The sequence below is a fragment of the Pinus tabuliformis genome, chromosome J, assembly GCF_031772625.1.
Source record: "Pinus tabuliformis cultivar Carrire ecotype Pingquan chromosome J, CPIR1, whole genome shotgun sequence".
Lineage (NCBI taxonomy): Eukaryota > Viridiplantae > Streptophyta > Pinopsida > Pinales > Pinaceae > Pinus > Pinus tabuliformis.
This window is the reverse complement of record NC_142295.1, coordinates 1,104,852-1,118,073: the sequence shown is the minus strand read 5'-3', so window position 1 is coordinate 1,118,073 and position 13,222 is coordinate 1,104,852. Positions and strand designations below refer to the sequence as shown.

General features: G+C 38.6%; 2 protein-coding genes across 2 annotated transcripts in view; both read left to right on the top strand.

Moving 5' to 3' along the window:
* Nucleotides 1-10,100, top strand: part of LOC149225115 (CASP-like protein 5A1) — a 57,940-nt gene extending 47,840 nt beyond the window's left edge. Inside the window, exons 2-3 of the mRNA XM_089376918.1 lie at nt 9,291-9,423; nt 9,522-10,100. Of these exons, the coding sequence (XP_089233044.1) occupies nt 9,291-9,423; nt 9,522-9,713 (325 nt within the window). The 3' untranslated portion in view covers nt 9,714-10,100. The remainder of the gene's footprint in view (nt 1-9,290; nt 9,424-9,521) is intronic.
* LOC149225116 (uncharacterized) lies at nt 294-9,333 on the top strand. The gene is made up of 2 exons (XM_089376917.1): nt 294-2,408; nt 2,532-9,333. The coding sequence occupies exon 1, from the start codon at nt 468-470 to the stop codon at nt 2,022-2,024; it is 1,557 nt and encodes a 518-aa protein (XP_089233043.1). The 5' UTR covers nt 294-467; the 3' UTR covers nt 2,025-2,408; nt 2,532-9,333.
* Nucleotides 10,101-13,222: the final 3,122 nt, after the last annotated feature.

The following is a 13,222-nucleotide window of genomic DNA, read 5'->3' as shown; positions in this document are numbered from 1 at the left end:
GAGGAGCTGAAGGGTTTCCGTCGGATTTGGGAGCGAATCCAAGCGTTTTTAGGAGGAATCCAAGCCAAGATCACCAATTTGTCCATAAAAGAGGTATGTAGATTAATTTTTTTTGGTTTTGCTTCTATAAAAACTTTGGTTTTCATTGTTTTTAAAGATTTTTTTGAAATTTTTCATTGATTTGGGATGGGTAATTTGTTATGACTATGAAAACCAATTTTTTATTTTTATTTTCTCATTTTTTTTAAACATTGTTTATTTTTTTTGAATTTTCATTGTTTTTTGGCATTTGCCATTGGCATTTGGTTGGGTAACTTGGGTTTAGAAATTGGGATTTTGGAAATAATTAACTTGTAATTTTGCAAATGCTAAATTGTAATTTGTATTATGTAATCCTAAATTCCTATTTCCTAATCCTTTTTTTTCCATAGGTTTGCATTGTGCAAATTCAAAATTCAAAAACAAACATGCCAAGGAAATTGGATCCTTTCTGGGAATATGGTGACCCTAAAACTCCGAATGATAGACAAAACTTGTATTGCAAGTTGTGTGGAAAGGAAATATTCGGGGGGGTGTACAGGTTGAAGTTCCACCTTGCACAAATCCCTGGACATGATGTGGGGCCCTGTCTAAATACAAATGCTGAAATTATCCAAAAAGCCATGAGAGCATTGGGAGAATTAGAGCACACTAGAGATGCCAAAGAAGAACTCAAAAGGCAACTAAAAAGGTCAGTTGAAGGAAGTGGGCCAAGTGGCACTGGTTCTACTGCAGCGTCAGTCAATCCGGTAGCTGCATCATCATATTTTGTTCCTCGAACCACACCTGGTTCACAACCAACTATTGGTTCAATGCTAAAAAGAACTGAAAAAGAACAAGCTGACAAGTTGATGACAAAATTTCTCCTCTGGAGTGATATTCCTTTCAGCATTGTAAGGAGTAATCCATTTTTCCAACCTACTGTTGATGCTATTGCCAGTGTTGGCCCGGGGTACAAAATCCCTTCTCTTCATGATTTCAGAGGCCGGCTTCTTCAAGATGAAAAGCGTGACTGCACCCAAAGATTGGAGGATTTTAGGGCATCATGGGCACAAACAGGATGCACTGTTATGTCAGATGGTTGGACTGACCAAAAGGGGAGAACCCTTATAAACTTCTTGGTTAGTTGTCCCAAGGGGACTATGTTTATCAAATCTGTTGATGCAACTCATCAAATCAAAGATGCAAGAACTTTATGTGATTTGCTGGATGTGTTTATTTTGGAGGTGGGTGCAGAAAATGTTGTCCAAGTCATAACAGACAATGCTGCAAATTATGTTGCTGCTGGTAGAATGCTTATGGACAGGCATCCTGCTTTATTTTGGACACCTTGTGCTGCCCATTGTATTGATTTGATGTTAGAGGACATAGGGAAAATTCCCTTTGTCAAAGAGGTTGTTGACTCATCAAAAAGCATCACAAAATTTATTTACAATCACACATCTGTGCTTAGCTTGATGAGAAAATGCACCAACAACAAAGAGTTGGTGCGCCCCGCCATTACACGGTTTGCGACGAGTTTCATATCTCTTCAATCCCTCTTGAATTCTATGTGGGATTTGAAGAGAATGTTTCTTTCAGAGGAGTGGCGTGCTTCGTCAATGAGCCGCAAACCAGAAGGAGAGGCCATCTGCAGACTAGTTTCATACCAGGAAGACTTTTGGGCGGGAGTGCAGGAGGTGTGCGCTGTTACAGAACCTTTGGTAAAGGTTCTTCGGTTGGTTGATGGTGAGAAGCCCGCAATGGGCTATTTGTATGAAGCCATGGACAGGGCCAAAGAAGCCATTCGGTCCTACTATGATGATAAGGGAGATGATGGGTTTCAGAGACAACTCCTTCTATGGGAAGTCATTGATGAGCGATGGAACAACACACTCCATCGTCCCATTCATGCTGCTGGGCTTTTCCTGAACCCTGCATTTTCTTATGCATGTGGGTTTAATTTTGATGTTGAGGTCGTGGAAGGATTATTAACCTGTGTCTAGAAGATGGTGAGATCTCCAGAAGAACGTATGGAGATCTCTAGACAAATTGAGCAATATAAGTTGTCAGGTGGCACATTTGGCTTTGAGATGGCTGTCATTGATAGGACGATTAAAATGCCAGGTATTTTTTAGTTTGTAGTATGTACTTTGTAACTTTGTTTCAACTTTCAAATTTCATTGTTTCTTCAAATTCCATTTTTTTCTTATGTTTATTTAAAATTTTATTTGTAATTTTGTTGTAGACGCATGGTGGAAGATGTATGGTGGCAGAGTACCCCTTTTGCAAAATCTTGCCGTACGCATCCTCAGCCAAACATGCAGCTCCTCGGGATGTGAGCGCAATTGGAGTGTATTTGAAAAAATACACAACAAGAAGCGCAATAGGTTAACACTTAAACATTTAAAATATTGCAAATTTCCAAATAAATTTTTGAATTCATTAAAGTTTTAAACAATATTTTTTTTATAATATTAATTATTTATTATTATTTCATGAACTTTGTACAGGTTGGAGTCCCATAGACTTAATGACATGGTCTATGTCTACTACAATCTTCGATTGTGGGTGAGACAACTAGAGAAGAGTAAGACACCTGATACGGAAGCCATCTCATTGGATGGGATTGACACCACTGCTGAATGGAGGGTTGAGACCGAGAGGCCTCTCATGGATCCCACTGAGGATTGGTTAGTGCAGGATGAGGGGGAGGAGGAGGGGGAGGAGGAGGAGGAGCAGGAGCAGGAGCAGGAGGAGGAGGAGTTGGAGGAGCAGGAGGAGGAGGTGACACCGCCTACCCGGGCTACCCGGGCTACCACTACCACCAGTAGAGGACGTGGTCTCCGTCCACCTAAGCCTCCTGTAGCTGCTACTACTAGTTCTTCAGCTTCTAGAGCACGTCAGACTCCACTGCCATTTCCACCAGCACAGGCACCAGCTTCTACATCTAGAGGGAAAGAGAAAGCTGTGCCATTTTCTCGCAAGAGGGGCAGAGGAAATCAATAGGATTAGACTTTCATTTTATTGTATATGACATTATGACATGATGAGATACATTATCATATTTTTTGTTGATATTTTGAGGCTGAGTTGGACTTGGGACTCAGGACTTACTATTCAGGACATGATTCAATGTTATGTGTGATTTTAGCGCTAGAAATGATATTAAACATCTTATATATTAGTTTTTTTATCATATTTATGTGTCAATGTATTTATTTTATGTTGTAGATGGTTTAGATATTAAAAAAATTGAAAAAAAATGAAAAAAAATGAATATTTTTGTGCCAAACGCTTTTTTCCCGCTTTTTTCCGCTTTTTTCCCGCTTTTGTCGATTTTTTCCGCTTTTTTCCCGGCGCCGATTAAATCCCGATCGCGCTTTGTGCAACATTGGCTGAGAGCAGTGACTCTGGGCTTCTGATCGGATTCCCAGCTAGGTGACGTAGTGCCTGAAAGGGTTGATGCTTGGACAAAGTAGAGGAAGCACAAAGCCTGCCAAGGGCGTCTCATCCAGTAGCCGGAACAACCGGGACTTTTCTCAGTGTTGTGTGAGGTAAACTCACAAAGCTTCTACCAATTTATTTCTCTGTAACTGGATTGCCGGGAGGGCATCCAAAGATGTATTCATATTTTGCTACTGCTTAATAATAATAAACCCTTAGAGCTGTTGCATCGGTTTTCTCGCATTAGGTTTCTTCGGGGACTATTTGTCCAAAAATAAATGTGTCCTATGTGTTGCATTGTTCTTTCTTGCTCAGTATTTTGTTTCCGCAAATATATTAATTAAGTGAAGGCTGCAAATGTATTTACTTTGGAATTTACCGTAGAAGACAATAAATAACTTGTATGATTTAATCAAGTAGGAGAAGTAACATTAGTGTGCTGCAATAGGGATTCCGAGTTAGGAATTTTCACATGGCATCAGAGCTAGTGCAGGAGAGACAAGAAGAGCAGAACTAGAAACCCTAGCGCTGAATAGGAGGGGAAATCGAAAAGCTGTAGGAGGCAACAAGTCGAAACCCCAAAGGGTTTGTGCAGTTCTAGTTGGAGGATCGAAAATTCGAGGTAGCTTCTCTCCGAGTGAGTTGACGGAGAGAAAGAACTTCCAGTTCGAATTTTGCCGTGGCAGAGGGAGCAACGCTGAGCCTCAGCGTGAAGAGCAGTTGGTGGACGCAAATTTTTCAATAGGCAACTTTTTCGGGTTGAAAATACGTCAGAAGAAAGAAGTAGCAGAGCATAGTGAGGGAATACTTCCTCAGTGATTTCTTGCCGAGGAAATCAACATTTTTCATTTGCTGAGTAGTAGAGGAACAATAGCATACCAAGATCCATCAGGGAGTGTGTAAGTCAGCCCAGGAGCTACACAATAGGGAAAAAGACGGAGCAGTTCGATAGTTTTCGGAGGAGATGGAAACTAGTGGCTTGAGGGATCAGGACAAGTTGGACGGGGCTCCCAACTATGCCATCTGGAAGGCTAAGATGACCTTACTGCTAGATGAGCATGCCCTCAAGATGTACGTTGATAATGTGGTAGCTGTCCCAGCAGATGCAGATCTGCTGAAGAAGTATAGAATTGAGATGGCTAAGGCGAAGAGGATGATCCTGGATGGAGTTAAGGATCATGTGGTGTGCCATGTTGCAAGCAAAGGGACCACTAAGGAGATGTGGGATGCCTTGGCCACACTATATCAGGGATCTTTCGAGCAACGAAAGATGTACTTAGAGCAGAAGTTGAGATCTGCTCAGATGTAGAAGGAGGAGCGAGTGGATCCGTTCCTTACGAAATTGAAGGAGACCCGTGATGAGCTGTCAGTTGCGGGACATACACCTCAAGACTCAAAGTTAGTGAGTCTGGCTCTAAATTCCATCTCAGATGATTGGTAGATCTTTGTCCAAAGTATCCTGCGTAGAGCAGCATTGCCAAATTGGGACGAGATGTGGGCAAATTTGAAACAAGAAGAGATGAGGAGAGACATGCTCAAGGTAAAACTTGACGAGAGCAGTAGCAGCAATGGATCGAAGCCTGGAGTAGAGGAAGAGGATAACACAACCTTTACATCGAAGGGACAACAAGGGAAACATAAACGAAAGAAGGACGTCTCCAAGGTAAAGTGCTTCAGATGTGGCAAGATGGGCCATTATGCATCCCAATGTCCTTCGAAGAAAAAGGACAAGGATGAGAAGCATGATCCCAAGGTTGCATCCGCGAAGATTGACGAGGAGGAGTTCGCTATGACAACCGAGATACCTCAAGGAGGGAGGTGGGTTGATATAGAACTATAGTCAGGAGGACAACAGATGGGCAGGATCCTTGAGGAGCCCACCTCTTGGATCATCACCTTGCTACGGGAGCCCATGATCAGGAGTAGTGAGATGGTGGAGTTTCAATTAGTACCGTGGAGTGTTGATTCGACATATGTAGTGGCTAGGAGAGCCAGAGACTGAGCAAAGCAAAGCAGTGAGGCAACAGTGCAAGGAGGCACAGTGCAAAGCTTCAGTAGTGCAGTGCAAGGAGGTAGAATGGGACTAGCAACAGTCAGGATGTCAGCACCGAGGAGTAGCCACTAGATACTTGTCCAGTTGTGGGTGTTTTTAGTTGCTTCTCTCAGCAACTGAGTTGCAGTGTGGATGCAGTGTTAGCAATGGCAGTGCTAGCAGCATAACAGATGCAAAATTTGAGAGGGAGCTGTAGTACGAATGTAGCATTGGCAGTGGCAGTGTCAAAGGCAACAATACAACAGCGACAATGCAGTGGTTGGTGGACAATACGTTAGACATCAGTAGCGCAGAGACGATGCTTAGAGTCAGAGCAGTGTGCAGAGTGGCAGTGTATTGCTAGAGCACATTCTTTGCTAAGAGGGAGTGTTGATTTGGGGTAGCATCAGATGTGCTCTGAGCCTCAAATTTTGGGAAATTCCACCCAAAAGTGATTTTATTAAAATAATTAATATTTTTAATGGGGTTCCTAAGTCTAAACTTAGGAAAATTAAAATATTAATGGGTATTAATCTAATCAGGGGTGAAACTTCTAGAAAAATCCATGGATCAATTCGAAACGATCTGAGCCTTTGATTATGTTTTAATCTAGGCTGTTGGTTGTCCAACAGGAAGATATAAGAAGGGGCTTGAGGGTCATTTGGAAAACACACAAAGATGGAGAAAATCGATTTTCTGAAGTGAGAAGTTCTCAAGAGGAAAAATCGATTAAAGGAATCTCTTGTAGTTGAGGGGCAGGGATAGCAGCTTCTGGAGAGGGAGATTCTCAACTGGAGATACATCAGCAAAGAGGTAGTAAGTGATCTGAGGCCTTGACGCAGAGGCTGATGCAGGCCCAAAAGGGCCACGTGAAAGTGATGCAGAGGCAGATAGAGAAAGTCGAAAATCGGAGCATAGGGTCAGTTTCAGCAGCCGGAAGCCGGGGTGTGAGACCGAGAGGCTGAGAGTAGTGACTTTGGGCTTCTGATCGAATTCCCAGCTGGGTGACGTAGTGCTTGAAAGGGTTGACTTTGGGACGACGTAGAGGGAGCGCAGAGCTTGCCAGGGGCATCTCATCTAGTAGCTGGAACAACTGAGACTTTTCATAGTGATTGTGTGAGGTAAACTCACAAAGCTTCTGCTAGTTTATTTCAATCTAACTGGATTGCCAGGAGGGCATCCAGGGTTGTATTCAGATTTTGTTACTGCTTAATAATAATAAACCCTCAGCACTGCTGCACCGGTTTTCCCGCATTGGGTATTTCCGGGGACTATTTGTCCAAAAATAACTGTCCTATGTGTTGCGTTGTTCTTTCTTGCTCAATATTTTGTTTCCGCAAATATATTAATTAAGTGAAGCCTGCAGATGTATTTACTTAGAAATTTACCATAGAAGACAGTAAATATCTTGTATGATTTAATCAAGTAGGAGAAGTAACATTAATGTATTGCAGTAGGGATTCTGGGTTAGGAATTTTCACAGTGCTTTTGGCAAGCCTACTACTACTACTACCACTGAGATTGCAGATGTCCCTGAGGAGTTTAAAGACTTTTACGCATATGATTTTTATGTAGCTCTTGCTGATGATCCTAATTCTAATGGTGGGGATGAGTTTGATGAATGATCATATTGATCAATGATTTGTAGTAGGCCAATGGCCCAATAGCTTCTAGCATGGTTTTGCACTGTAGAGGTCATTTAAAGTATCATTGATTATGTAGTTTGTTGTTGATATGTATTGCATTTGGTGCCATTTTCATATATTCACCCTTACATTGTATATAGATGAGCAAACTTTCCATATTTTGTCGCTAATGGTTTGGAATCATGTTTGAGATCTTAAAAGTATTTTTTTCATTAAAAATTAAGTATTTTATGTGTTATTTTAAAAATTGGTTTGTTGAATCTGAGTTAATTTGAGTCCAAGTTGAAACCTGGTTTGGTAGGTGGCCAAATGGAAGACCGGTTCTATGTTTTAAAACTATGGCCATGTCTATAAAAAAGCACTATCTAGGACTGTTTTCAATGGGATTGACTTTTCAATGAAGCATAGATCCATCTTAACCTGGATCTATTAAGCATTGAGAGGGATAATAAAGAAACCAACACACAAACCTCTAAGTGCTAAAAAAAAATTGGGGTTCAGATAGATCTATGCCTTAGTTTATTCTATTATTATATATCTTTGTTAACACTATGGTAATTAATGGGCGGTCCTTTTTTTTTAATATTAGGGGTCTCAACTTCTTTTTTCAGTTTATAAGCATTACACACACAGACTGGATGAATCTCATCCATAATGGGTTGTAGAGTGCAACTCAGTTTTCTTGGTGCAATGATGGTGCGTGTCACAAGGTTGTCCGAATTCGAACCTTGAGATTCAAAATTCAATGAACCTCAAAAAAATGTCTAGGTTTGCTCAGGCCCCAAGTTAACATTCACCTGGTTTCACTTTTACCTTAAGTCGCCCCATTCGTTGGATTTGATTTCTAGCTTGAGTTGTTGCATTCATGAGATTTCATTCATGAAGTTTGAAATTTGGTGCCGAATCACCAATTTACTAGTCGAATTAGCATTTGATTGGATGAATCTTGAACTGATGCATCGAATTAGTGATTAAATAAATGCACATCGAACTTGCATGTCGAATTACCAATGGAATTATTGTGGAAGCTACAACCCCTATCTCCGCAAACAAATTAACCGGTCAATTGACTGCAACTACTGAATGGCTCATCGATCATATGCACATAAATCAATCATTAAATTACCAATTAGGAACACATTAATCTATTTTAATTAATTATTTAATATATTATATAAATATAATATTAATTATGCAAGTTATTTATATTGTACTATAAGCTTAAATAATGCTTTATAAAATAAATATGAAATTTAATATATATAAATTTTGTTATATTAGTTAAAACTTAAAGATATGTGAATTAGATCATCAATAATTATGTAAATTAAATAATATATCAGATATATTTATTACATTTGATATCGATTTCACACACACACACATATATATATGTATGATTATCTCAGGTGGTTGTGAGGAATGATTGTTGTCCTTGCCACACAGGTTCATTCCCACAAGTGACATGTTGAGCTCATGACTATGAGCCTTGTTGTTGTATGCCCTTGAGTCCTATGGAATATCTTATCCTTGCCTATGGGCCTGGAGGGTGAGGTGCTTTGCTACATGAGAGAAATAAAATATATATGACTGAACTTAATTGCGAACCTCATCCTAACCTTATCAGAAAATTTGAATTCAAATCAAGCCTAATTGTTGTCGAATCCAAACTCAAACCTGAACTGTGTGACATAGGACTCTAGAATACTGCTTGGTTGGATCATTGCATATACATCATACACAGCCATGTGTCCAAGCATTGCACATAACTTATAGCACCTATATGTATAAAGAATTTTTCCAGAAAGGGTGTTAGCAGAAATCTGAATGTAAATGACCATTTGTTTTGGTTGGAAGTGGGCTACATTTCAAAGGAGTGAGTGGCATGATGCTTAGACTGGGAGAAGAGCTCCATATGATTCCTTTAACTTATTGTTGGATTTGGATGTGATGTTTGACAAAACCTGTAAGTGATGTCTTCTATCAACTTTGTGCTTTTAGATAGAATATGATTTTGGGGTTTAGTCCACTACATCGCTTGTTTTTGTGCCTATTAGTTAGGTCTTCTATTAATTTTGTGGCTTTTACTTCTATGCTTTTGGGGTTTAGTTCAGTGCATCACTCGTTTTTGTGCCTATCTTTTACAGTTATCTTGTGGCAGCGACAGTTTTGCAATGCTTGTGGAGCTTATCACTGGCACTGATTGATGGATATGCATTGCTTGTAAAGCGCAGTCTACGGAATTCTCTTGTTGTCAGTCTTTTTGTTGTAGGTGATGGGGTAAGGAGAAATTTACTGAACCAGGCAGTGGATCCATTATGGCTGCAGGATTTACTAATTCTCTGATCAATAACTCATCTGAAAATTCACTATTGCAGGTTACTGCAACGTTGACTTTTGCTGCTGCCTGTGCATCAGCGGGTATTACTGTTCTCATTGGAAATGATTTAAGAGAATGTGCCCAGAACCACTGTGCAAAATATGAAACTGCTACAGCTATGGCATTCTTGAGCTGGTTCATGGTTTCACCATCATTTTTTTTGACATTTTGGATGCTGGCAAAGAGGTAATATTTGGTGTGCCTTGTTGAATAAGTCCATTCACTGTTAACACCAGAAGTATATGCAGCTTGATTTGTCCATGAGAATAAAGCTTTCTGCATCAAGCCAATTACCTTTTCGGGGTAATAATGTCCACTGGAAGTTCTGATATGTAAGACATATTGAAGCTAAGCTAAAAGTTACCTAGATTGTCTAGAGTCCATTTCTATATTACATGCAACCTTGCTAGTTCACTGAAGTGAAATATTCAGAGCAATGTTATGGCATTCATTTTTAATGAACTAATGACTTAGGTGTGGATGATTCCATTGAAGAGCAAACTACATCTTGACTTTGGAAGTTTATGGCAACCTATCTGTAAAATAGTTGAAAATAATGTTGTTGTTTCAGAAGTTACCTGCTTTTGCTTTCTAGAAGGGTAGAGTTTTCTTAAAGGCCAATGGCCATAGAGATGTGTGAAACTAAATCCTCAAAAAGGGGCATAACAACGAAAGGAACCCACAAGGGACAGTCACCTCTAAGCAACGTTAGTAACAAAGGTCATTATACTTTTTGAATCAGCTTGATTGACTTGCGAGTCTCATGACTGGTGTTGTGTTTGGTGCCAAGTTGATCGATCTACCAAATTTGACAATGACTACATCGACTGTTGTGTTTGGTGGTAAGTTATTTCTTATTATTCCGAGTTATTTGTCAAGTTATTTCTGTTCTGGTATTGATTTAACCAAGCTGTTGCATTGCTTTCAATTAACTCTCTTGCCAAGTCCAAGTGTGACAAGCTTGTTTAGTACTGAAGTGAGGGGGATGCTGTCATACCTCAAAGATTTTAGATCATAGCCAAAATTTAAGACAAAACAGAGGCAGGTGTGTCCATCTTTAATCCCCCTTGCAGAAGTAATCTTAAACTTACGGCATTCTTAGACTGGATTTTATGTATAAGAGGTATAACCGTATATGTACATGCAGACTGATTGTTTGATTTGTTTTTGGATATACGCACTGGATTATTCATGGCCCAAAAGGCGTCGGAGTGTTATAAACTTTGTTTCTCTAATGATTTGTCAGTGGTCTGGTATTTGTCAAGTTATTTCTGTTCTGGTATTGATTTATCCAAGCTGTCGGATTGCTTTCAAGTAACTCTCTTGCCATGTCCAAGTGTGACAAGCTTGTTTAATACTGAAGTGAGGGGGATGCTGTCATACCTCAAAGAGTTTAGATCATAGCCAAAATTTAAGACAAAATAGAGGCACCTGTGTCCATCTTTAATCCCCCTTGCAGAAGTAATCTTAAACTTACGGCATTCTTAGACTGGATTTTATGTATAAGAGGTGTATGTACATGCAGACTGATTGTTTGATTTGTTTTTGGATATACACACTGGATTATTCATGGCCCAAAAGGCGTTGGAGTGTTATAAACTTTGTTTCTCTAATGATTTGTCAGTTGTCTGGTAAGATAACAATATTAAACATTCATTTATTTATGGCCAAAGCATGTAGCAAGCCCTAAAACCTAATCCGCTGTACTAAGTAATGAAATCTCGTATTTAAGAAGGATATTTTTATTGTTATGGTTTAATCACGTTGATAATTCATGTTTTATGTGCCTATTGTTAACGAAGTGATTCCAAAACCAAAGGTAAATCGAGTGATAGGGTGTATGTTCTGTCAAAACCATCTAGTAAAGTTACACTGCGTAGAACAAACCACCTAAGCTCATTTAACACTGATACACTGATACATCTTAAGTTAAACACATAATTGACCACATTAAGATGACATCATGAGCTTTGGAGGATTGATCCTAGCTTTTTATGAAGAAAGCTCACTTGATTTACCTCTTGACAGTACTATGTTTTAATTGAGCATTTTTAGTTGTTTTTTAAAAATCTATTTTGTTCAGACCATGTTCAGCTTATTTTAGTTGTTCTGTAAAAACCTATTTTATTTTGTCTCAAAGCACATGTGAATGAGGTTTATACTAATACCAAAATACGCAATGCATAGTGATAAATCTGTGTTATAATTAATGTTATAGGGAAAGCAGGAGAGTATTAATATGAAGTTGATGATTATTGTATGCCCTTTGTTATTGCGAACTTAAAAATATATAAATTGAATTATAATTGCTGTTGATACTCTTAAATATTGCAATTTGAAGTACATAATCTCATGCTTCAAAACATTCAAGTTTAGCAGAAAAGCTGTGTTAAACGTCTCACTGAGCACATTAAAACCCATGTGAATAAAGTAAAAAATTTAGTGCCTCCCAAGCAACAAAACTACGGTAATTCCTCTCTTTTGCATAGTATGATATACCATCGAGCATGACTGGTAGCGCTTTCAATTGAAAGATGTAAAAGTCCATGATTTCTCAATGATAAAAGTCCAACTTTGTTATTGAAATATACACAATTTACAAAATATTGGGGCTTGAGCATCGACATGGATATATACATAACAGAGTTTAGATATACAATAAATTAATCCGTTTTCGATGGCTCGGGATAACATAGTTTACATATATAATGAATTAGTCCTTTTTCGATGTCTCGGGATAATAATAGACCTGGGGAAATCGACATTTTTGGGTCTAAAATCATGCACGAATGATTTTGGATTGATGAATTTATAGACAGGAAATGTTAACAATATATGCTAACATTATATAATCAAATTGTAATAAGAGTATTTAAAGATAATAATAGTCCTTGGGAAATCGACATTTTTGGGTCTAAAATCATGCATGGATGATTTTGGATTGATGAATTTATAGACAGGAAATGTTAACAATATATGCTAACATTATATAACCAAATTGTAATAAGAGGATTTAAAGTTGTTTTAGTTTGTTTTTTCTTTGTTTGTTTGTTTGTTTTGTTACATTAAAAATAACAATTCTATCAATCAAATTGTAATAAAAGTATTTAAAGGTGTTTTTTTGTTCTCTTACATTAAAAACAACAACAATTTTATCATAATAAAAAAATGCAATTTCTGTAAATATTACTAGACTAGATTATGGTAAATCGAAAAAGGTGAAAAACATAAACTTTTGACTCTCCTTTGTGGAGACCGTGTAAAGAATGCCTAATTAGTAAAAATTGGCAACTCCAAGCACGTTGAAAGGACATGAAGAACTTATAATTTGATCAACTTGCAAAACACCCCAAAAGTGCGTAAAGGGAGCATTTGTCGGGCCAGGAGTAACTCCAGTTTGACAGAAAACTGATACAATTTATTTCATTAGGTAGCTATTGTTATATACAAAGAATGTGACTGCTTAGTTCATCTTCTGATGACTGTTCACATTCCAAATTCTCCCAATCGCAGAGGACTAGGTGTCAACATTCCCCCCTTAATCTGAAGGGGATGTTGGTGAGTCCAAGCATCGTTCTGAATCTTTCAAGCTTTTCTCTTCCAAGCGCTTTGGTGAAGATGTCTGCAATTTGCTCATTTGTGAAACAATGACAGAGATGGATTGTTTTGGCCTCAACATGATGTCAGATCAGATGATAT